General features: G+C 37.2%; 2 protein-coding genes across 2 annotated transcripts in view; both read left to right on the plus strand.

The window, feature by feature from the left end:
• The window catches only part of LOC306847853 (talin-2-like), a 55,437-nt gene extending 42,249 nt beyond the window's left edge, over positions 1 to 13,188 (plus strand). The window contains exons 33-58 of the mRNA XM_079382041.1: positions 91 to 180; positions 777 to 899; positions 1,024 to 1,167; positions 1,280 to 1,441; positions 1,553 to 1,693; positions 1,774 to 1,955; positions 2,075 to 2,207; positions 2,832 to 2,933; positions 3,014 to 3,184; positions 3,274 to 3,420; positions 3,563 to 3,664; positions 3,779 to 3,898; positions 3,981 to 4,127; positions 4,280 to 4,449; positions 5,890 to 6,073; positions 6,196 to 6,321; positions 7,132 to 7,248; positions 7,393 to 7,578; positions 7,687 to 7,794; positions 7,905 to 8,010; positions 8,957 to 9,081; positions 9,626 to 9,751; positions 9,888 to 9,950; positions 10,036 to 10,218; positions 10,379 to 10,504; positions 11,102 to 13,188. Coding sequence (XP_079238167.1) covers positions 91 to 180; positions 777 to 899; positions 1,024 to 1,167; positions 1,280 to 1,441; positions 1,553 to 1,693; positions 1,774 to 1,955; positions 2,075 to 2,207; positions 2,832 to 2,933; positions 3,014 to 3,184; positions 3,274 to 3,420; positions 3,563 to 3,664; positions 3,779 to 3,898; positions 3,981 to 4,127; positions 4,280 to 4,449; positions 5,890 to 6,073; positions 6,196 to 6,321; positions 7,132 to 7,248; positions 7,393 to 7,578; positions 7,687 to 7,794; positions 7,905 to 8,010; positions 8,957 to 9,081; positions 9,626 to 9,751; positions 9,888 to 9,950; positions 10,036 to 10,218; positions 10,379 to 10,504; positions 11,102 to 11,230 — 3,513 coding nt within the window. The 3' untranslated portion in view covers positions 11,231 to 13,188. The remainder of the gene's footprint in view (positions 1 to 90; positions 181 to 776; positions 900 to 1,023; positions 1,168 to 1,279; positions 1,442 to 1,552; positions 1,694 to 1,773; positions 1,956 to 2,074; positions 2,208 to 2,831; positions 2,934 to 3,013; positions 3,185 to 3,273; positions 3,421 to 3,562; positions 3,665 to 3,778; positions 3,899 to 3,980; positions 4,128 to 4,279; positions 4,450 to 5,889; positions 6,074 to 6,195; positions 6,322 to 7,131; positions 7,249 to 7,392; positions 7,579 to 7,686; positions 7,795 to 7,904; positions 8,011 to 8,956; positions 9,082 to 9,625; positions 9,752 to 9,887; positions 9,951 to 10,035; positions 10,219 to 10,378; positions 10,505 to 11,101) is intronic.
• Positions 13,189 to 16,167: 2,979 nt separating this feature from the next.
• On the plus strand, positions 16,168 to 21,631 carry LOC306875737 (tropomyosin alpha-1 chain). The gene is made up of 9 exons (XM_079426448.1): positions 16,168 to 16,460; positions 16,818 to 16,943; positions 18,851 to 18,984; positions 19,889 to 20,006; positions 20,125 to 20,195; positions 20,297 to 20,372; positions 20,489 to 20,551; positions 20,638 to 20,707; positions 21,120 to 21,631. Exons 1-9 carry the CDS (start codon positions 16,347 to 16,349, stop codon positions 21,200 to 21,202), a joined length of 855 nt encoding a protein of 284 aa, XP_079282574.1. The 5' UTR covers positions 16,168 to 16,346; the 3' UTR covers positions 21,203 to 21,631.
• The last annotated feature ends 1,989 nt before the right edge of the window (positions 21,632 to 23,620 follow it).

The raw sequence follows: 23,620 nt of genomic DNA on the forward strand, positions 1-23,620 counted from the left end.
ATACAAACAATGCATACAGTGCACACTATTAAGTAATTTGTTTTAATATTTGAAAAAAAATGGCATATTGTCTCTTTTTGTGGGTTACAGGCTGTTAGGGGACTGCTAGATAACCAAAATGAGCCAGTCAATGATCTCTCCTACTTTGACTGCATTGAAAGTGTCATGGAGAACTCTAAGGTAACAGAAACATAACTATTATTGGAGGTTTTACTTGGAATACTATCAGGATTTTAATTGCAAATGTTTATTCAGTACTGTTACAAGCAAAGAAACATTTGACATGTTATTTGAGGTTTAAGTCAGCACATTAGAATGATTTCTGAAGGATCATGTGATACTGAAGTCTGGAGTAATGGCTGGTAAAAATTCCGCTTTGCCATCACAGGAATAAATTACATTTCAAACTATTAAAAAAAGAAGAAACAAAAAGGTTGTTCTATATTGCAAAAATGTTTCACAATATTACTGTTTTACTCTATTTATGATCAAATAAATGCAGCCTTGGCAAGCATAAGAGACTTTTTTTTTTTTTTTTTAAACATTAAAAAGTCTTACACACACCACACTTTTGAATGGTAGTGTATATTATTATAAAAGTGCATAATGCAGATTTCAGTATAAGCATTTCATGGATGTATCTCACATACTAAATGGGCAAAACTGCTGTTATGATGCTGAACTGCGATATTCATTTAGCCTGTTGATACAGTTAAATGTTGATGCATATCATTAGATGATAACCGATCTGTTATCCACCTCTTTCTGATATATAGATTCTCGGTGAGTCTATGGCCGGGATCTCTCATAACTGCAAGACAGGAGATGTTCCAGCATTTGGAGACTGTGTGGGTGGAGCCTCTAAAGCTCTTTGTGGTCTGACCGAAGCAGCTGGACAGGTAAGATGCTACCCACTCTGTCCTTTAATGTCATAATTTGTTCACAACCACTATACTTTTTTACCTCTGAGCACTTTATCTTTATGTATGTATCAATCATACTTGTTTTTTGATGTGTCTCTAGGCTGCTTACCTAGTGGGTGTGTCTGACCCCAACAGCCAAGCTGGACATCCAGGCTTAGTAGATCCTATCCAGTTCGCTCGTGCTAATCAGGCAATCCAGATGGCTTGCCAAAATCTTGTTGACCCAGACAGCAGTCCTTCCCAGGTAGCATCAGACATTAAGCATGTATTGTTTGGACGTAAGCCCAAAACTTGTCTGTCGACAACATCATCATCTGCACTTTTAAGGCCAAAATATTAATATATGCATGTTTCAGGTGCTCTCAGCTGCCACCATTGTTGCTAAGCACACCTCAGCGCTGTGTAATGCTTGCCGACTGGCCTCTTCTAAGACTGCAAACCCTGTGGCTAAAAGACACTTTGTGCAGTCAGCCAAAGAAGTGGCCAACAGCACAGCCAACCTGGTCAAAACAATCAAGGTTAAACCACTCGTCTTCATACATTAATCCAACTTTTATCCACTCCAGTGACATACATTGATTGTTCTCTAACATCATTTTCTAACATTTAACTCTTCTCTCCCACCATAGGCTTTGGATGGAGATTTCTCTGAGGAAAACCGTGAGAAATGTCATGTTGCCACAGCGCCGCTCATTGAAGCTGTTGACAATCTGACCACGTTTGCTTCCAATCCAGAGTTTGCTAGTGTTCCTGCACAGATAAGTAGACAGGTACGAGGTTCTTCTTCATTGTTACTTACGATTGTGTCCTCCTTGTTATTCATATTTATGTTTTTCTACTCACAATTTAGGGTTCTGCTGCACAGGAGCCAATCATTCAGTCGGCACGCGCCATGCTTGATAGCTCCACCCACCTTTTGAAGACAGCTAGGTCATTGGTTATGAACCCTAAAGATCCACCCACATGGTCATTACTGGCGAGCCATTCACGCACCGTGTCGGACTCCATCAAGAGCCTCATTACTGCTATCAGGTAACACACACATAGTCACAGTTTTGTAGTTTATATGAGACCTGCAGAATATAAATGAGCTACTATGAATTTGTCTTTGTTTTTTTTACAATAACTTGTTCATGTAATTGATATTACAGAGATAAAGCCCCTGGCCAGAGGGAATGTGACTCAGCCATTGATAATATCAATAAATTCATTCGAGATATTGAGCAGGCTTCTCTTGCAGCTGTCAGCCAAAATCTTCCACGTAGAGACGAAGTTTCATCTGAGGTAAATGTGTGTTTATACTGCAGCTACTGGATATTTTTTCCAATCTTTATTTTCTTTAATGTTTTTCTGGAAAATCGACAAATTAATGTAGAAACAACATAAAGATGGTACATTTTAAATTATATTTTCTTTTACTTTTTACTAAGTACAATGAATGAAGGCAAGTATAGCTGATACCGATGCCTCTATTGCATGGATCTTTTCCTATTTCTGATAATAAGATGAGTAACTATCGCCATAACATTACAGTAACATTTAAAGCCATCATTTATAACACTTAATTGGCAGAACATAAAAAAAATAACTTTTAATTTGAATTGTTCTTAAATTGATCTCTACATATGTCCATTATAATAATGTCACATTTAGCTGTGAATTTAATATGATGTGTATTTTGTAATTATATAGTAGTATAGTGATATTTCTGTCTTCGTCAGTGTCAGCTCTCTCTGTTTGAAAGAGCTGTTGGTTTATTTTTTCCCCACACTTTGTTTTGTGTATTTGTTTTCACAATAAATAAGAAGATTACAAGTTAAATCTTCTGTAACAATATTTTTATGTGAGGATCAGGAAATTACAGTGGGTTTTCTGAAAGGAGTTGTTAACCATTATTGTACGTTTCAGGCTTTGCAGGAGCAGTTAACATCATCTGTTCAGGAGGTGGGTCACCTGATTGAGCCGATTTCCACAGCAGCAAAAGGAGAAGCAGCCCAGCTGGGTCATAAGGTGACTAAAATTGCCTTTTCAGTCTAAAATGCAACCCTAATGCATGCCATATTTTGCTCATACCTATGTCTGTCCCCCAGGTGTCTCAGTTGGTCAGTTACTTCACTCCTCTGGTCTCCGCCTCTGTGGGCATGGCTTCCAAAATTTTGGATCATCAGCAGCAGATGAACCTGCTGGATCAAACCAAGACTCTCGCTGAGTCTGCTTTACAAATGCTGTACGCTGCCAAAGAAGGTGGTGGAAACCCAAAGGTACTTCTCTCTCATTCATTCAAATTTGAGGTTTTCTTCATAGAAAATTTCAATCTTTTAGCTAATTCATTCAACTCATTTGTCTTCAGGCGGCTCATACCCATGATGCCATAGCAGAAGCTGCACAGCTGATGAGGGAAGCTGTTGATGACCTCTTGCTGACCCTGAATGAAGCTGCTAGTGAGGTTGGCATGGTCAGTGGCATGGTGGATTCTATTGCTGATGCCATGGGCAAGGTAATAACCCACATACTTTTGCATTAAAACTGCCTGAATACACATTGTAATTCCATTCAGTTAAAAATAATTGACATTTTAAGTGTTTTAAATGATTTAAAACAGCCATGTAACACATTTCAGTGGTCTTGTCATTCTGTAGTTAGGTGAAGGTACCCCACCAGAACCAGAAGGTTCATTTGTAGAATATCAGACCACCATGGTGAGATACTCCAAAGCTATTGCTGTCAGTGCACAGGAGATGGTAAGCAATCATCATTTTCTACACTTAATGTTTCATATATTTCTTTATATCATAAATATTTATTTATGGACTTTGGTGTCTAATTTCACTGTATCCCTTCATTCTCTTCCTCAGATCACTAAATCAGTGAGTGCTCCGAAGGATCTGGGCAGTTTGGCCTCTCAGATCACTGCAGACTACAGTCAGCTTGCAGTTCAGGGACGTCTGGCTGCTGCTACTGCTGAACCAGAGGAGGTGACCGACATATAGATGCATGTATTTCTCTTTCTCACACACACACACACATGCTGACCCTTGTGTTTGTTGGTGATTGTAGATCGGGTTCCAGATAAAGACACGAGTGCAGGGACTGGGGCACGGCTGTATTGTGCTCGTTCAGAAGGCTGGAGCGCTGCAGATCAGTCCATCTGACTCGTTCACAAAGAGAGAACTTATTGAGTGCGCACGTGCGGTCACAGAGAAGGTATTAAAACGCAGAACTCGCAAAATTAAATTATATGCTTTTCGCACAGCTTCCTGTCAGTGAGTTGTTGGGGTTTTCTGTTTAATTGTCAAAATCTGCATATAGTAGAAGTTGTTTTTTAGTTTTTTTTAATGCGAGTTTGTTTTCTGTAGGTGTCTATGGTGCTTTCGGCATTGCAAGCTGGTAATAAGGGCACTCAAGCCTGTATCACTGCTGCCAGTGCTGTATCAGGCATCATCGTTGACCTGGACACCACCATCATGTTTGCTTCTGCTGGCACACTCAATGCTGAGAACGATTCAGACTCCTTCGCTGATCACAGGTACAGTGGGGTTACAGTACATATGTGGTGCAATGGGGGGGGGGGGGTAAAAATTATAGTAAATTATAGTAATTATAGTAAAAATTACTATAGTAAAATTATGGTCACACTTTATTTTAAGATCCAATTCTCTCTATTAACAAACAATTAACTATGACTATTGCCATAATAAACTCCTAATTTTCTGCTTATTAATAGTTAGGGATTAGGGATGTAGAATAAGGTCATGCAGAATATGTACTTTATAAATGCTGATAAACACCCAGTGTATTAATAATAGGCATGCTAGCTAGTTAATAGTGAGAACTGGTCCCTATATTAAAGTGTTACTAAAATTCTGTGTATGCATAATTATGAAAATAAAGTCCTTCACGTGTTCTTGTACTTGAACTGCTTACACTTCAACATGATAGGTCTGTTGGTGGCACTTGGGCTTCATTTACATTTACGCATTTAGCAGACGCTTTTATCCAAAGCAACTTACATTGCATTCAAGTTACAGTTTTTACATTTTTATCAGCTCTTGCTTTCCCTGGGAATCGAACCCATGACCTTGGCGTTGCTAGCGCCATGCTCTACTATTTGAGCTACAGGAAAACATAGTGTCCTAAATTAAACATAGTGTTTAATTTAGGAGTAAATTAAACACTACTTACAATTAATGACACTACCTCAACTCTAGCAATTTCAGGTTTGTTAAAAAAAACAGACAGTGGCTACGTAGTTTCAACCGATTTATAAATGAAATGCCATGAGCGGAAAATACCGTCCCACTTCACATTGTCCAATGAAATTTGAGCTTGGTTTTGTACACACAGTATTGACCACAGTATTATTGTTGATAACTGTTGAGAGAGAGGGGCAGTTTTGGTTAATTTTGGAAAAAGGGCAGGGGCTTGAGGCCCTAAGCACCCTGCATTGCACGTGCCTGATGTCTAACCTGCTTAAATAATTGATATTAAATATAGAATACATTTTTATATAGAATTTATCCTATTTTATATACCAACTTTATTAACTTTAAATGTAATAAATTTTATTTAGTTCATTTATATATTGAATTTATACATATATTTTATATATTGAATTTCTATTTCATTTGCTTATTTTATATATTGAATTTATTTTATATGTGTATTTTCTGTATTGAATTTATACTTAATTGGTTTTATTACTTGAGATGAAAGAGACCAGGGAGTGATACTAGAAACATAGAACAGCACAGGAGATTGGTTACCAGAGAAATGTCACACATACAATTTAACAGTAAAAAAAAAATTACCTCAGAATGCTACAATCGACTAATCAGAATCGCATATTAAAGGCTAATTTAGGCTAATAAATGTGCCTAAGCAAGAAGGCAGCATATGAAATCGTTTATACGTACTTAAGCATTATAATAAAACTTTTATCGCTTCAATTCTCTCTCTTTGTTTTTAGGGAGAATATTCTGAAGACAGCCAAAGCACTGGTGGAGGACACTAAGAACCTTGTTTCAGGTGCAGCATCAAGTCAAGAGAAGCTGGTCCAGGCCGCCCAGTCTTCTGCCAAGACCATCACACAACTCACAGATGTGGTGAAATTGGGAGCAGCAAGCATAGGCCCGGATGACCCAGAAACGCAGGTGAGAGCCATGGAGAAAGTGAAGAGGACAGATGAGAAGTCAAACACAGGGATTTACCAGCACCCACTCATAGCTCATCTCTCTGGAATGCACATGTGTTATTGTCATTCATCTCCTCATAGGTGGTGCTGATCAACGCAGTGAAGGATGTTGCTAAAGCTTTAGCTGAGCTCATTAGTGCCACCAAGTGTGCGGCAGGCAAAGCAGCAGATGACCCCTCCATGTTCCAGCTCAAGAGTGCGGCCAAGGTACGACTGTCAAAAACACTTTTGCATAACATAAATATTATTCTCCCTTTTCCACTTTCTCGGTCATGCCTCAAGAGCACAGAACTTGGTAAGAAACACTCCATCTAGACAATTAGCTCTTATAAATTTGTCTCTGAAACTGTAATCTCCCAGTTGTCCTTCAGAAATCTGGCTGCACGGATGGAAATGTCTCCTAACTCAGATATGAGTAAAAGTGTTCTGGTGAGAAGCTCATTCCAGTGTGTGCCATTAATCAGATTAATTATTAATGAGAAAATTAATGTTTTCTTCTCCATCATCTACTATCATTGCCCCATTGATTTTACCAGTTTGACCTTAGATCAGTGTTATTTTAGTATCATGTACTGTTTTAAATATTTATATATTTTTTTAGCTTTTATTTTCAAATTATGCAGTTTACATTTTTATTTTAAGTTATAGTCATTTTGTTTATATAAGAGAGAGAGGTTACAGGTGTGTATATATACAATTTCGTTCAGTTGTAGTTTTAATAATTAAGTTGCCAAGGAAACATTTCTAATTTCGAGTTTTTCATTTAATAATTTAATTTCATTTTTATTTCAGCTTTAATTTCAGTCAGTGAAAACAATATATGTCTCTATAAATTGAGAAGACAGGAGAAAATAAGTTGTTGTCTATAAATTGCTGGTCTCCAAAGGCAGAAATGTTTGCTGCAATAGTGAACTTTGCCATCAAATGTTCTTCTGTTGAAGTTCAGCTAATGATGACACTGCGAGTGGTGTTCTCAGATGTGAAATGTAAATGCATGCCTTCCGTCTGTGTGTTCAGGTTATGGTAACTAATGTAACATCCTTACTGAAAACGGTGAAGGCAGTGGAGGATGAGGCTTCAAGAGGAACCAGAGCTTTGGAAGCCACTATCGAGTGCATCAGACAGGAACTCACAGTAAGTTGAACACACAAGAAAAGAAGCGCATAATTCTTTAAACTGACCTTAATTTTGACCCGTGTGCAAATCTTGCTTAAATATATAGGAGTTGTGATGAAGCTGAATGTAAAACATTTCAATGAACAATGGTGTCGTCATCAGGTGTTTCAGTCTAAAGAAGCCCCTGAGAAATCAATCACTCCCGAAGAGTTCATTCGCATGACGAAGGGAATCACCACAGCAACCGCCAAAGCTGTTGCAGCAGGAAATTCTGCCAGACAGGAAGATGTCATCTCCACAGCAAACCTCAGCCGCAAGGTCATAGCCGATATGCTGACCACATGCAAGGTCTGCGCATATACTTGTTTTCTGCCTGTGTCCCTCTATGCTTCATCAACGGTGGATTATCAAATGTGTTTTTGATGCACATAATGGAGTCTAATATCTTCCCCTCAGCAAGCGGCATATCATGAGGAAGTGAGTGACGAGGTCAGGAGCAGAGCTCTGTTATACGGCACTGAATGTACCAATGGATATATAGAGCTCCTAGAACATGTCCTACAGGTACAAACACAGTCATTTACACACACAATGAATCCGCATGCTGCTTTGATGGTGCTTTTGTTCAGGATTGGTCTTAACCAGAACTGTTTATGTGCGCATATTTATTTTAGGTCTTACAAAAGCCAACAGGTGACCAGAAACAGAAATTGGCGATGTTCTCTAAAAAGGTTGCTGCAGCCGTCACTGAACTGATTCAAACAGCAGAGGCAATGAAAGGTAAGAGATATTTTGTAACACACACCTTCATTAAAGGGATAGTTCACCCAAAAATGAAAATTTTATATTTATCTGCTTACCCCAAGGGTATCCAAGATGTAGGTGACTTTGTTTCTTCAGTAGAACACAAATGAAGATTTTTAACTCAAACCGTTGCAGTCTGTCAGTCATATAGTGGCAGTCAATGGTACTCACGGCTTTGAGAGAGAAAAAAAACCTACACAGACAAATCCAAATTAAACCCTGCAGCTCGTGGCGATACATTGAGGTCTAAAGACACGAAACGATCAGTCTGTGCAAGAAACTGAACAGTATTTATATCGTGTATCATCAATGCATCATCACAAGCCGCAGGGTTTAATTTGGTTTTGTCTGTGTATGTTTTTTTTTTTTTTCCTCAAAGCCGTGAGTACCATTGACTGCCATTATATGACTGACAGACTGCAACGGTTTGAGTTAAAAAAAATTATTTGTGTTCTACTGAAGAAACAGTCACCTACATCTTGGATACCCTTGGGGTAAGCAGTTAAACATAAAATTATCACAATAAATTATTATGCAATAAACTATCCCTTTAAGACAAACATGTTCACTCTGTGTACTTTGGGGATACTTTGGATTTACTGTGCTGAGTAAAGTTTCCTATTTTTCCTGTCTCGCTTAAGATGAAGGTGAGTACTGTAAGATACCAGTACAAAATAATTCCATCTTTCCAGTCTTCATTTTGAACATTTTCTTATTTAACCACAATTGTGTCTTGTTCATTTGTTTTGTGGTATTTCATTTGTGTTCAGCACTTTGACTAAATTAATTACTCTCTGCCTTGCTTTGTTTTAAAAAAACACCATCAATTTTTTTATTCAACTGACACACATTCAGTTATTGCAGCATGCCGTCCATGTATTGGTTCCAGGCCTTGCCAAACATTAGTTAATTGTGTGTTTAGGCACTGAGTGGGTCGACCCTGAGGATCCCACTGTGATCGCCGAAACTGAGTTATTGGGAGCTGCAGCCTCAATCGAAGCAGCAGCCAAGAAACTTGAGCAGCTCAAACCGAGAGCCAAACCAAAGGTAATGTACACGCTTAATACACTCTTTAAAGACTATGCTAAATTGATGGATTGTAAGGGCACTGTGCGGTGCTCCTGTAATATTTGCAATTATGTGTAATGGAATATATAAACGCTAGTTGTCAAAGGTTTAGAACAATTACGATTTTTGTAATGTTTTTGAAAAAGGTTTCTTATGCTCACCAAAGCTGCATTTTAATATATACAATTTATTCCTGTGATGGAGAAGCTGAATTTTCAGCAGCCATTACTACTTACTAATTTATTTTGATTTTAATTTTCAATTAAATGTAATGGACCTCAATAGAAAATAGTTCAGTGTTACTGTTTTTACTGTCTTTTTGATCTTATAAATGCAACCTTAGTGAGCATAAGAGACTTTCAAAAACATCAAATTATAGAATGTTTCCAGTACAGTATTTGTTTATTAATATTATATATTCTGATTACCACAACTGTACACGGTCTAACATAAGGAGCCAATTTCTTAACTTTTCAAGATGTTACAACTGCATTTTTTATGATATTTTGATTTTTGTTTGCAGCAAGCTGATGAGAATTTAGACTTCGAAGAGCAGATACTTGAGGCAGCCAAATCTATCGCTGCAGCCACCAGTGCTCTTGTAAAATCAGCTTCAGCAGCTCAGCGAGAACTCGTAGCCCAGGGCAAGGTAAGAAAACATGGCATGAGCTGCAAAAAATGTTTATTAATCAGTCCGTAAAATGATTATTTATAGCAAGCACATTGAGTTTTTAATTTACTCAGTTTTTATAGAATAATAACAGCTATTGTTTTTCTTTCTGAAGGTGGGAGCCATCCCTGCTAATGCTGTGGATGATGGACAGTGGTCCCAAGGGCTAATATCTGCTGTAAGTCCTTAAGGATTAAAAAGTGCTGATAAAATGTCATCATGTTATATTCCTTTATGATTTCTCTGTTTGTTCACTGTTACAGGCACGCATGGTTGCTGCAGCCACCAGTAACCTCTGTGAGGCAGCGAATGCGTCAGTTCAAGGTCATGCCAGTGAAGAAAAGCTCATCTCTTCTGCCAAACAAGTGGCTGCTTCCACTGCACAGCTGCTGGTGGCGTGCAAGGTTAAAGCTGAGCAGGATTCAGAGGCTATGAGGAGGCTACAGGTATATACGGTTACATAAAAGAAAAATACTAAATTCATTCTGATTTTAAATGTTAACTGCACTGTACATGTTCACATATAAACCTAGGCTTACATTACTGCCTTCATTTAACATGAATTTCATAGGCACATTTCTTGAACTTCTTACGTGTTATCTGCAGGCTGCAGGCAATGCTGTGAAACGGGCCTCTGACAGTCTGGTTCGAGCTGCCCAGAAAGCTGCTTTCAACAAGGCGGATGATAATAATGTGGTGGTCAAGACCAGGTTTGTTGGAGGAATTGCTCAGGTAAGATTAGAGTCTGAATTCTGTCTATGGTTAATTTGATAATAATTAGTTAATAATAATAATAATAATAATAATAAATAATGTATTGGTTATTACAATAATATTATTTAAATAATTATTGTATTTTTGTTGTTGTTTTGTTAATAATAATAATAATAATAAACATATTTATATAGACAGTGAACAATGTGTAAATATGCAATGTAATACAAAAGTACTAATATAATAAAATTAATAATACTTATTGTTTCTCTTTTTATTTTTTTTATTATTATTATTATCATTATAAACAGATAAAGTGAAAGTGAGTGATCAATAGATAGATGGATAATTAATAAAAAAACAATTATGTAGACAACTAAATGTGTGCTATGTAACTAAAATAATAATTTAAAAAAACACTCAAATATCTTTTAAATGCTGCTTCATAATTTGATCTTTCTGACTGCCCAGACATTTTTTTTTAAATTAATTTATTATAGTTGTTTTGGGGGGGGACTAAAAATTATAATAACGTTTTGTATTTTAAGATTATACTCTCCCACATTGGCGTTATTCAGTTCAAATTTAATTTGTGTTGTGCTTTGTTTTGCCCAGATTATTGCTGCTCAGGAGGAGATGTTAAGGAAGGAGAGGGAGCTGGAAGAGGCCCGTAAGAAGCTGGCACAGATCAGACAACAGCAGTACAAGTTCCTGCCAAGTGAACTCAGAGAGGATGAGGACTAAACAGAAATGCTGGCTTCCCTTTGATCAAATTCTCCACCGTTTAATTTTTGCCTTCAGAACACAGATGAATTTCTCTATAGTGCAGTCCATATGACACCTACTGAACTGATGAAGGGTTATTGATTCAGTTGACTGGATTATGAATATTTAAACTCTTGAACATTTCAAACAATGACCGTCTTGTCTCTTTCACCGTGAATGTGTTCATGCCTCTTCCACACCCTCATGAAGAAGCTTCGAATTTCTGGCATGATTCTGAACTTGTGAATGTGTGCATGAAGAATTTGGAAGCATATTACCATGGGCTCAGAACAGCCAGGATTACACTTTTGGGATTGGAGTGTTGAGGAAGAAATAAATGAACTCTGTTCGATCTCAGTCATTAAAATAAAGCATTTATAGGGTTTCAAACATGGTGCAGACTTTAATGCTTACATCATTTAAAGTCAAGAAGAAAAGAAACCTGATTGTTAGAGACTCCAGTCGAGTGTTTAACATTTGTACATTTGTTATGGTGAGATACAGTTTTTTATGCTTCACTTCCATTGCGTCGAAGTTCATTAAGTATACAAATAAAAGATATTTATGTAGACAAACAAATGTGCATAAATGTGCAATGTAAAACAAAACCACTCAGAATTTTTCTTGCTGCCCATACGCTTTATGAGAATGTAATGACTGGATGTAGTGATTGATGGATTAAATCTGGAGAATCAGAAAACCATACTAATTCTACCTCTAACCCCTTAGAACTGACGTTATACCACAGCAGAATATTTCTTACGGAGATGAAATCCAAATACTGAATGTACGGAATCGCTCCTATTGTTGTTTTGGGCACAAGGATGTACGTTTAAAAGGACATGGCTAAATGAATGTGTTGCACTTCACTTTATGTAGAGCCAGACATACTTTAAGAGTGACTTTTCTCATACTGAAATTACGGGCCACTGCAGTATTTTACAGTGCTGTTTGTAGCTGCTTTTATTTTCTCTTCATTCTCTAAAGCCTCTAAACCATTTGATGCTGGTATGACTTTCTGATTTTTAGCCTTATGCTCTGTAGTGTGTCACTTTTATGCTTGTATTTTGGTCATATGCAACCCTGGAAATCTGTTCTCAGTGCTTTATTGCTTTGCCTGTACATTTAGTTTCAGTGCCTTAGTTTATCACCGTCAAATGAACGTATCAGTTCTCTGACTGTAGGAGACAAGATTGGGTGTTTATATTCTGGCTTGCATTCACCATAGTGTGTGTCGAAGCTGAGTTGCTGCTAATCTGTTAATACTTTTGTTGCTCTGATGCTCAGAGTGGGAATGGTACAAGTTGGTAATTACAGCAAGTCATAAAGTGGCCTGTGAAACTCACTTTAAGCAGTTCCCCCTTTAGATCTGCCTGGAAAGTGTCTGTCTGCTTGCTGTAAATGTGTATGGCATGTATACAAATATGTTAAGACAGCACACTTTTGTACTGCATTTCTTGTGCATGCTCCATTACATTTAATGGCAGAGTTGGAGAATGATCATTGTTGCCAGCTCATGCATTGTGTAGACGAGTATAGAAGTCTAAAATATTGACCTGAAAGTCCTGAAAGTGACTCCACATTTTGAGAAAACCAGTTGACTTTATTTGTGGGTGTCTTTGAACGATTGCTTGTAAGAACATTGCAGTAAATCAAGTTATACATGTAAAGCTTCTGCCTATATGGAAGAACATTTTAACTTAAAATAAAGGGTTTCAAAATATAGTTCTCTTCACATGATGTTCATATGGAATGATTTTCTTGTACCTTTGACCTGAAAGTGAATTGGCAATGAAACTGTGGTTGTGCATTGAACAGTGTTAGAGAGTTAACTATCACAATTCTTATTTTTAATGTTTCCTCGTATGTGGTATATCAGAGCATTAACTCTCACAAAAAAACATTTTTATCCTTCATTGATTAAAGTTGTATATTACAAAAACAATTGGGTCTCAGGTTCCTGTCACTTTCTTTGTCCTCTTTAATAATTTTGAATGTGGTTAATATGTACACTAATAATAGTGTATTAATACTTTGTTAATAGCATTATTATTATTTTTTTTATTTTATTTTTTTTATTTACATTTTTTAACGCACTCCAACATTTAAAATAGATAGGGAAATATACTGGAAAGTGTAGTAATTATACACATTAGTAGTGACGTTGTAAAAAGTGGTATTTTAAAATAGTTGGTTTGCTTAAAATAATTAAAAAATTTGTTAGAAAAGAAGTTCACTTAAAGGAAAATAAAGCATGCAAGTTCAGTACTAGTTCTGAAGCTAGGAGTTTAAGCTTGCAAGCTTGAGTTTGGATGAATGTTCTACACCGTCATCTGTAAATGTATGCAGTCTCAATTTAGAAGGTTATAAATCTCTAAGATGCCAAATAGAATCAACTTTGCCTTTTATGTTCCATCTCCCCTTCTTCACATATGCTTTGTGACATTTACCTACATCTAAAAGAGGTACGTCTCAGTGATTTGTTAAAGTGACTGACCCAAACATTGTCTCGCTCCTTTAGAGCATGTACTCAGTGTCCTGTTTCTGTCTGCAGTTTTGCTGTTATTCTGAGCTATTCTTTACAATTGTGAACTAAGATGAGTAATCTGCCACTACAGATCAACTCAATATGACAGTACTGCATTAACTTCGGGCTAACTGCTCCTTTAAGACACTGGCATGGGGGTAGGGCAGAGGTGGTATGTCTTAGTCAGCATGAGGGTATGGGACTATATTGGGTGGGATCACATACTTGAGGAGGTGCTAATTTTAGTCCCCTGTGGGGAGATGATCATAGCAGATATGCATGTTTAAAGATTTACAGTTGGTACAATTAGAGTTGCAATTGGTTTGGCAAGTAGAACTGCCAAATTTCCTCAAATGGTAGATGTTTTCAAACAGAAGTTTCAAGCATTAGACAGTCTTTATAACCTCCATGGGAGAGGAGAAGATGTTGAGAAGTACACACATTGTTATATGTTGTATATGTAATACTTTGCCAACATAATGGAGTTTATGGCTATTAATTCCATTACATCGTAACAACAGCTCTGCTCTCTCCAGCACATATACTTTTATCTTGGATCTCAGTAAACAGAATATAACCTAGCATATCAATTTTATCAGTTTCCATTAGAACTACATTTTAATTTTGCAGCTTTCTGTAAACTAATTCAAATTATATTGCTCCAAATTGCTTTAAATGATACAGAATAGTCCTATCAACGCTATAGCCTTCAGCAGTATTCAGAAAATCTTGAAGTTGAATCAAAGGCATTTAACAGGTTGAGGTGCCAGGCGTAAGTGCGTTGTTGAAAGGTTTTCCCCAAGAGGAAGCTTTGCACGTCTGCTTGAATGTCTCTGGATATAACATGCTAGTCTGATCATTCTGAAAGGCTAACTGCAGAAAGCAGAGAGGAAAGGAATGAAACTAGAATACACTTTTAGAAATCAAGGTTATTTATTGGTATATGGATCCATGAAGAACCTTTAACATTGATGGAAACTAGGCTCTCTATAGTGGGAAAAGTTTCTTAAGATTAATAAAATGTTCTACACAATAAGAAAATTGTTCTTTTAAGAGCTGTTCACAGAAAAATGGTTCTATAGCACTGCTGCAAAACCACCTTTGGAATTTGTTTTATTAAAAGAGTGTAGGTGATCATAATCTATCTCAAGGCAGTATGCATATATATACTTGGTCATAGAGAAACAATTCAAAGTGCATGTTTTTTCCTAACGCTTAATGTTAGACCATGAAAGCAGACAAAAGTCAAGTGTCCATGTTACATATATTCCATGCATACTATAATGAATTACTATAATAAAAATGCACCTACAGTTGTTCATTACATTTGTAATAGACAATGATAAAAACACTGTTGTGTGATCCAAGATTAAGGCTAGTTGTGTGTGTAGAAAAGCTTGTCTTACAACAGCTAAGAAGAGACTGTGGCAGGTGCTTCCTTCAGGAGGGGAAGGGTAAAAATAACCTCCTGAAAGAAAGTTCATGGTGTGGGAATGTGAGAGTATAATAAATTAATATTGAGGGCAAACACCTCAGCTTTGTAGAAAACCTGTATCTTATGATCTTCTTATCCAAAAATTCCTTTACATTACGACTGTTATAAACTGTAGAACAAATATAAAGTAAACCATTATCTGTTCTAACTTGCAAGTATAAGAAATCTGAACCCAAGTAACCTCACTCCTAAGTGAAAATGTATTAAATGATGTAGCAAAGCTCAAATAGAGGCGTTACATGGGGCTTGTATCTTCGCGGCATGGCTGACGGCTGTAGTTGTGCCACACGACACGTCGTTGTGATTCCAAGAGATTTGGGGGGTTTTACCGTGGCTGATTAAAGCCAGCACGGTGCTTGGCAATGAATGCAAGCGTGCTGACAGATTGCTGTTCAACAGCCACCGTATCTAAAGCTCTTCAGATTATGAACAATGCCTGAGGGACTCGTTGACATGCCTCTCTGGTACGAGACTAACCCAGAGATAGTAACGCCTTCCCTTAAAATAATCACTTTCATGAGCCCCTCGTGTGCTGTATAAAATCAATCGATTTTTTCTCTCTGTAAAGACTTATGCTTTTCTTTGTAAAGAGTTTATGGATGAAAAAAAAAAAAAAATTATTTGGCCAGCCCAACATTATATGTTGGGGTTCGCATATTCAGCGTTTTGCATCAATTGGACAACGTGTAAATTGCTTTCCGGACAGTTTTGCTCCTCTTCCCTCATTTTCTCTCCAGGTTCGGGGTGTTAGAAATAGGAACACAGCCCCCTTGTAAGACGTCTTGGCCCTCAGATCCCATATATAGGCATTTCAATGGTCAAATGTCTGAGGGCAGCGAATCGCCGTCCAGATCCTTAAAAAAAGACGCGACGCAGGAGGAACCGCAAAGGGCTGTTCCCAAAAAAGTATTGGGTGTCTTGCGGAACTTCTCGGGCTCCTGTGAAGGCACATATTTGACAGGCTACAGCGAGACCAGCTCGCACTCCAGCTCAGCGTTCAGTTCAGCACAGACGCTCATCGCCTCTCTCAGTCTCTCAGTGTTTGGTGCGACCACCCATACACAAACGCAGCCATGGATGCCATTAAGAAGAAGATGCAGATGCTCAAGCTCGACAAGGAGAATGCCTTGGACAGAGCAGAGCAGGCTGAGGCCGATAAGAAGGGAGCAGAGGACAGAAGCAAGCAGGTTGGACATGAATCGGGCGCTCGTGGATCTGGGTGGCTCTTTTATCAATCAGACTTTACATAGCCTAGTCTGCTTTTGTTTTTACAGCTAATTATGCTGTAGCCTATGGCATAATTCAATTTTTAATAAGCGTTTCTGTTTCTGTTTCTATTCTATTCTATCTTATATTTTATTGTTAATTCTGCTTTAACTTTTTACATATAAGATGTCTCACTGCTACAGTAAACTATCTGTTTTATAGGCTTGCATAGTTAACTTATGTTAATTGCACATAGGCCTATAGGCTTAGTTATAAACGCAGCTGGCAGCTGTTCTTGTCTCTCTCCATGTGTATTGACACATGTGTTCCTCCTGTAGCTCGAGGATGACCTGGTCGCCCTGCAGAAGAAGCTGAAGGCAACTGAGGATGAGTTGGACAAATACTCTGAAGCCCTGAAGGATGCTCAGGAGAAACTGGAGCTGGCTGAGAAGAAAGCTACCGATGTAAGCATTCATGGAAACTTAGGGTCTCCCGTCTGATGTCACGCAACCTGTGCCCACCCCTGCTAGACAGACAGTCTGTTCAACTTACTATAAGCTACACCTGATTTAATTTTTACCATCTCGTAGTAGGCTACTTCGGACATTGTTTTTACTGACTAAACTTAATCGGGAACTGCAAAACATAGCCTTTTAAAATGACACTGGCCATTCTTAAATGCATTTGCACCACCTGGTAAACGAATACCAAGGCAGATGGGAAAACAGGCTGCCATATGTACAGTTGCAGGAGACTGGTTAAATTTAGCAGTGCGCTTTATAAGGAAAGCATCTGGGGGTTCGTTTGCCCACCTACAGGCGTCTTAATAGGGGTCCGTGTAGAATTTCACCTCACCCTTGCTGGATACTTAAGACCAGCCATCACCCATCAAGCTAGTTTAATAAACTATACAAACAATTATATTATCTAATATAATATGTAGGCTATTTGTGAATAGATAGGACTATAGCTTAAATTAATTGCCTAACAAACCACCTACTTGTTAGGCTATATAATACAATGTGATAAAATATTAATTGCCTATTATGTAGATTTTTGACATGTTTTTATTTTAATAATTATAGACTGAGGCAACTTCTGAAAGAATTTCTGTCAGCCGCCGTTCCAGTAGAATCGCCTTGGCGCCCCTATAGCGCCCCTAGCGAAGTTAGCCAACCCTAAACTATCAAAGAATTTACTGAATAAACACCTTTGTGTCCAATTTTCTAATATTTTAAAGCGCATTTGAAGCTGTAAGCTTTTAGCTATGTTAAAATAATATATGGCCTACTTGTAGGACTCTTTTGTGCAGTTTCTGGGAAATTCAAGCTTCTATTGAGAAAGGGTGTCATTCGAAATAAAGCCCAAAATACTCGGTTCACTCTGAAACTATTGTCCAACTCAATGGATTTCCAGTGGATTGTGCTCGACCTGTACTGTAGCAAAATTTCACTAGACAATGGCGTAATGAGCCCAAATGAGTGCCAAATCTGTAAAAGCAACAAAGTGCAACGAATAGGCGGAGGGATGAGAATGCATTTAACAACAATGCAGTTTTGATCATCTAATTCTTTAAATACTGTTCAGTATTTATGGCAGTATTCATCCTTGTGATAACACAGGAAACTCACAGACATTTCTCATTTAATTTATGCTATAAGCACGTCAGGTGGTTTAAAAACGATAATACAGCCTAGATCCATTGACTTCCGGTGTTTGGTAAAGCGTTACCAGTCAGTCACTGGCTGGGAATCAGAGTGGGCTATTATTTGCTTTACACAGCGTGATACCCCATCAAAACAAACCGCAGAGTTCGTGATGGCTGCTGGTGTGAAAAAGAAACTCAGGTCACTGCAAGAACAAGCAGAGGATGCTGAGAGCAGAATACAGAGACTACAGGAGCCAGGCAATCTGTGAGCTTACGATAATGATTCAAGTGCATTAGCAGGCCAACTGCAGCGCGTTTTCACATCAGATCAAATCAAAAGGCGGAAAATAACAAGAAAATCAATCTAAAATTATGTTTATACAACGTTTTCATCGTTAGAAAGGTCTCAATATTTGATTGTGTACTGGCGCTTAATGGATGGAGAGGGCGGTGATGCTTTTTGACAGGTGGCGTCCTCCCATCTTTAAACAACGCGTTACTTTAATGATTCGATGTTTCCCAGAAAATGAGTTGACGCTAGCATTTGAATGTTGTGAAGTATTTGTCAAGATATCATAAGTCACGTTTAAAACCATAGTATGTAAAACGACAGTGTTATAAATTGTAGACTTTTTTCTCACGAAAGCACTGTTTAAATCTGTTATTAATGTAGATCAGATGTATCAGTGCGCGGTGAGCTCATTACTCATTGTCTGTGCGCAGGCTGAGGCCGACGTCGCTTCCCTGAACAGACGTATCCAGCTGGTTGAGGAGGAGTTGGATCGCGCTCAGGAGCGTCTGGCCACTGCTCTGCAGAAGCTGGAGGAGGCTGAGAAGGCTGCTGATGAGAGCGAGAGGTGTGTATGAAAACTCATAGGCCACTTCCTACGACTAGGGCACAAAACAAGCTCTGAGACTCTTAAAAAGAACTTTCTTCTTTTGCAAAAAATGGCAAGAGGTCAAGGACGTCAAATGTGAACCTTGACCACAAAACCAATCATAAGGGTCAATTTTTTGAAATTGAGATTTCAAAATAAAGAAGCTTTCCATTGATGCATGGTTTGGTAAGATAGGACAATATTTGGCTGAGATACAACTATTTGAAAATCTGGAATCTGAGGGTGCAAAAAATCTAAATATTGAGAAAATCGCCTTTGAAGTTGTCCATATGAAGTCCTAAGCAAGGCATATTACTTATCAAAAATTCAGTTTTGATATATTTACGGTTGGAAATTTACAAAATATATTCATGGAACATGAACTTTACTTAATATCCTAATGATTTTTGGCATAAAAGAAAAATCTATCATTTTGACCCATACCTTGTATTGTTGGCTATTGCTACAAATATACCTGTTACTTATGACTGGTTTTGTGGTCCAGTTTTTTAGTTTATATGTTTTTATTTTCCCATTTTTAATGTAGACATTTTTAAATAAAATTTAAAACCATGATATGGAATTTTTAGAATTATAAAAAATTAAATAAGTTTAATTTTTGGGGTTACAAAAATGTGCAAAATATTATTGTTTTTTTTTTGCAGTGAATTGAATATCATTTTGTCAAATCAGTCAAGTAGCAATGTATGATTTTAATTAGATGTAGGCCAAAACCTACGAATTAGGATAAAACAAAAATAGCATTTTAAAGGGAGGATATAGACACTACTTTTCTTAATCTAATTCAAGTTGATAGTGCAATAGGTCTCATTATTTTTACAGAGTTATAATAACACCCAAACTCTTTCCCTCTCTCTCTCAGAGGCATGAAGGTCATTGAGAACAGGGCCCTGAAGGATGAGGAGAAGATGGAGCTGCAGGAGATCCAGTTGAAGGAGGCCAAACACATTGCTGAGGAGGCCGACCGCAAGTATGAGGAGGTCAGTTTTTTGTCTCTTTCTTATTCTTTTATGAAATTATGAATAAATAAATTTCCAATAAACAATGTCTTCATCTTGGACAACATAACACATGTGCACTTCTTTGTGATGTACACAGGTGGCCCGTAAGCTGGTGATTGTTGAGGGTGAGCTGGAGCGTACTGAGGAGCGTGCTGAGCTCAATGAGAGGTAAAAACAAACAAATGTAACACTTTTTAAAAACATATTTGCATATCTTAGTCTCGGTGTGTCATTTTTTGTCTCAAATTTTCTGTCAATCCCACCAATAGCAAGTGCTCTGAGCTGGAGGAGGAGTTGAAAACTGTGACCAACAACATGAAGTCTCTGGAAGCCCAGGCTGAGAAGGTAAGCGTGTAAATGTTTGTAGACATATTTAAGTGTGAATTAGTGAATGATCATCTGTGTATATTTGTTTTGCGTGTTTGCATGTTAATCCTTTCATCTCTCTTTCCCGTCTACAGTACTCCGCTAAAGAGGACAAATATGAGGAGGAGATCAAGGTCTTGACTGACAAGCTGAAGGAGGTGAGTTCATTCAGCCACCATCTTGTGTGTGTGCGTGTGTGTGTGTGCTTACATATAAGAGGGCCTGACGTCTCTCTGTGTTCCAGGCTGAGACTCGTGCTGAATTCGCTGAGAGATCAGTCGCCAAGCTTGAGAAGACCATTGATGATCTGGAGGGTATGTCAACACTGTTGCTATTAGACACGGGTTAAATCCTTAGTTACATAATTACATCCTTGGAATATCAGGTTTAGGTTTGTTTTGAGTTTATCTGTTATAATTAACGGTTCACATATTGATATGCCTTTAAATTAGCAGCGGTTCATATCGGCCCTGCTAGAATGTACTATTTAGGTATTTGAAAGATTTTTTTTTTCATGATTAAGGAAGGCAATTCCACTTCATTTCATTTCTGTTGAATTATTGTTTTCCTAGTCTTTTCTTTTATCTGTCTCTCTCTGGCCACTTGTCATTGTTCGATCCGCCTTTGCACTGCTTCCTTTCCCTTATTTTCTTGTTTCTCCATTCTTTTCCATTCCTTCCCACTCAACACCCCTCTACCATTCTGGCCTTTAATTGGCTACTTTAGATGAATTGTATGCTCAGAAACTCAAGTACAAAGCCATCAGCGAGGAGCTGGACCACGCTCTCAACGACATGACCTCCATGTAACTATCACCACATGTTACTCGTGTTCATGTATGAGTGTGTACACATGTGTTTGGTTTAATAGCATTTCCAGTTTCTCTGTCTGCTAGTATAATCTAATTTTCAGGTTTGATGACAGATTTTAGACTAACCCAGTATTAAGTTCAAAGCCTGCTTGACATCTACCTTTCTATTGATTTACTTGCTATGAAGTCATGTATAAAAAATGAGATTACACAAATAACACACACTTTCTTGTCTTTCATGCAAGATGACTCTTTTTTTTTATCTCTGGCATCCTCTTTGTTGTTTGATATCACCATCTCTCGTTTGTTTCAACTCGTTTTTTTTTCTTTTCTCATTTATTTCAACTAATTTTTAAATGTAAACATTATGTTTACATTTTTTGCAACTAAATTATTTTTATGTGAATAAAAAAAACGAATTAATCTCAAAATGCCTGATGTAATCATTTTCTCACATGCATGAACATACTTGCGTGATTGATTAAATATATGTATATTTATGTGACACTGACAGTCTTTTTATTATCTCTCGCATGTCCTTTATTGTTTAATATCACCATCTCTCATTTGTTTCAACTCGTTTTTTTTTCTTTTCTCATTTATTTCAACTAATTTTTAAATGTAAACATTATGTTTACATTTTTTGCAACTAAATTATTTTTATGTGAATAAAAAAAACGAATTAATCTCAAAATGCCTGATGTAATCATTTTCTCACATGCATGAACATACTTGCGTGATTGATTAAATATATGTATATTTATGTGACACTGACAGTCTTTTTATTATCTCTCGCATGTCCTTTATTGTTTAATATCACCATCTCTCATTTGTTTCAACTCGTTTTTTTTTTCTCCCCTTGCACAGTTAAATTTTTTACATCTCATCTCTGGCTCCGGGCACCATCTGAGCGGCAACTCCTTCATTTCCTCTGTCTTTCTCTATTTTTCTCTATAGCCGCTTTTCTCCATCGCACTATTCTCAGTGGGGACGGAGCTCTCAGTTCTATAGTCCCATCACTTGTACAGAAATTTTTTGCTTTCTGTAAAATAAAACTTCCTCCCATCTCTGTAAGCTCCCCACTCCTTTCTCTCTTTAGTATGTCTTAACTCTTTTGATTTCATATGTCCTTAATTTATTGTCGAGAAGCTTGAATAAAGTCCAAAAAAAGCTCCTTCTCACCACCTTATGTTGCTTCTCTCTTTGGCAGCTCATGTACATCTGTAATTCTCCTATTCATTCCATCACATTTTCAGTACAGGTTCTGTGGCATTGTCAAAATTGGATTAAAAGAAAGATTTTAGCATAAACTTTAGCAAACCATTTTGGGTAAATGCTTTTGGAACTAACATCTCTCCTTTAATTTTCATTGTTCTCTTCTCTTCTCTTCTCTTCTCTTCTCTTCTCTTCTCTTCTCTTCTCTTCTCTTCTCTTCTCTTCTCTTCTCTTCTCTTCTCTTCTCTTCTCTTCTCTTCTCCTTACCTTACCTTACCTTACCTTACCTTACCTTACCTTACCTTACCACCAGACTTCCTCTATCAACAGCTCCAGAAAAATCGAGTCCTTTCACATGAGCTCAGTTTAGCACTCAATGAATTCTAACCTCACAACAGAACGAGAGAAAACCAGGCCATACACTGAATATGAATATGAACACAGTCTATTGTTCGTGTTGCACACAGAGTAACCTATAATCTGTAATGACATATAATCCATAATTTCATTATTCTATTATTGTTGATACTGTGGATACTTGCGCTTTTTTATGTCATGGCTAAAGATATATTATAAAATGTGTATGGGTTGCATCTACAAGAGTGACAAAACCTAAAGTTTAAATTTTAAATGTAAAAAAATCATGGCAACCTGTTTCCTTTTAATTTTGAACAGCCTCAACCCTTTCAATGTATTTTACGTAAAGGGAAAAGTTTACATAGAAAGAGGAAAGTGCCTTCTGCATTATATAACACACCTTGGATCATTACCAAAGGTGAGTTGTGTTGTTGGAGTAGACTATATTTACTTCTTAATAGTCCTTCTAAAATCAGAAAAATATGTCTAGATTAATTATCTGAATTAGACAATTATAAAACTATCGGCCCATGTTTATCACATTTAAAAATGTGCCATTTCTAATATACATGCAATGTGCAACCCTCAGGTACACAAATATAAATGTTTACTTTTTTGCAACTTGCTAAATGATTAATATATCTGAGAAAAAATAAATAAAAATTATTTAATTTCAAAATGCCAAATGTAATATTTTTTCTCAATAGCATGAACATACTTGTTGCGTCTTTATTTATTTATTTATTTGACACCGACAGATACTTTTTTTGTTCAAAATACAATTACAGTAAACATGTTGTAGTCAGGGGTCTGTACCAGCGCTGGTCGTGAGACTTTTAGACAA

This window comes from Barbus barbus (assembly GCF_936440315.1).
Source record: "Barbus barbus genome assembly, chromosome: 1".
NCBI lineage: Eukaryota > Metazoa > Chordata > Actinopteri > Cypriniformes > Cyprinidae > Barbus > Barbus barbus.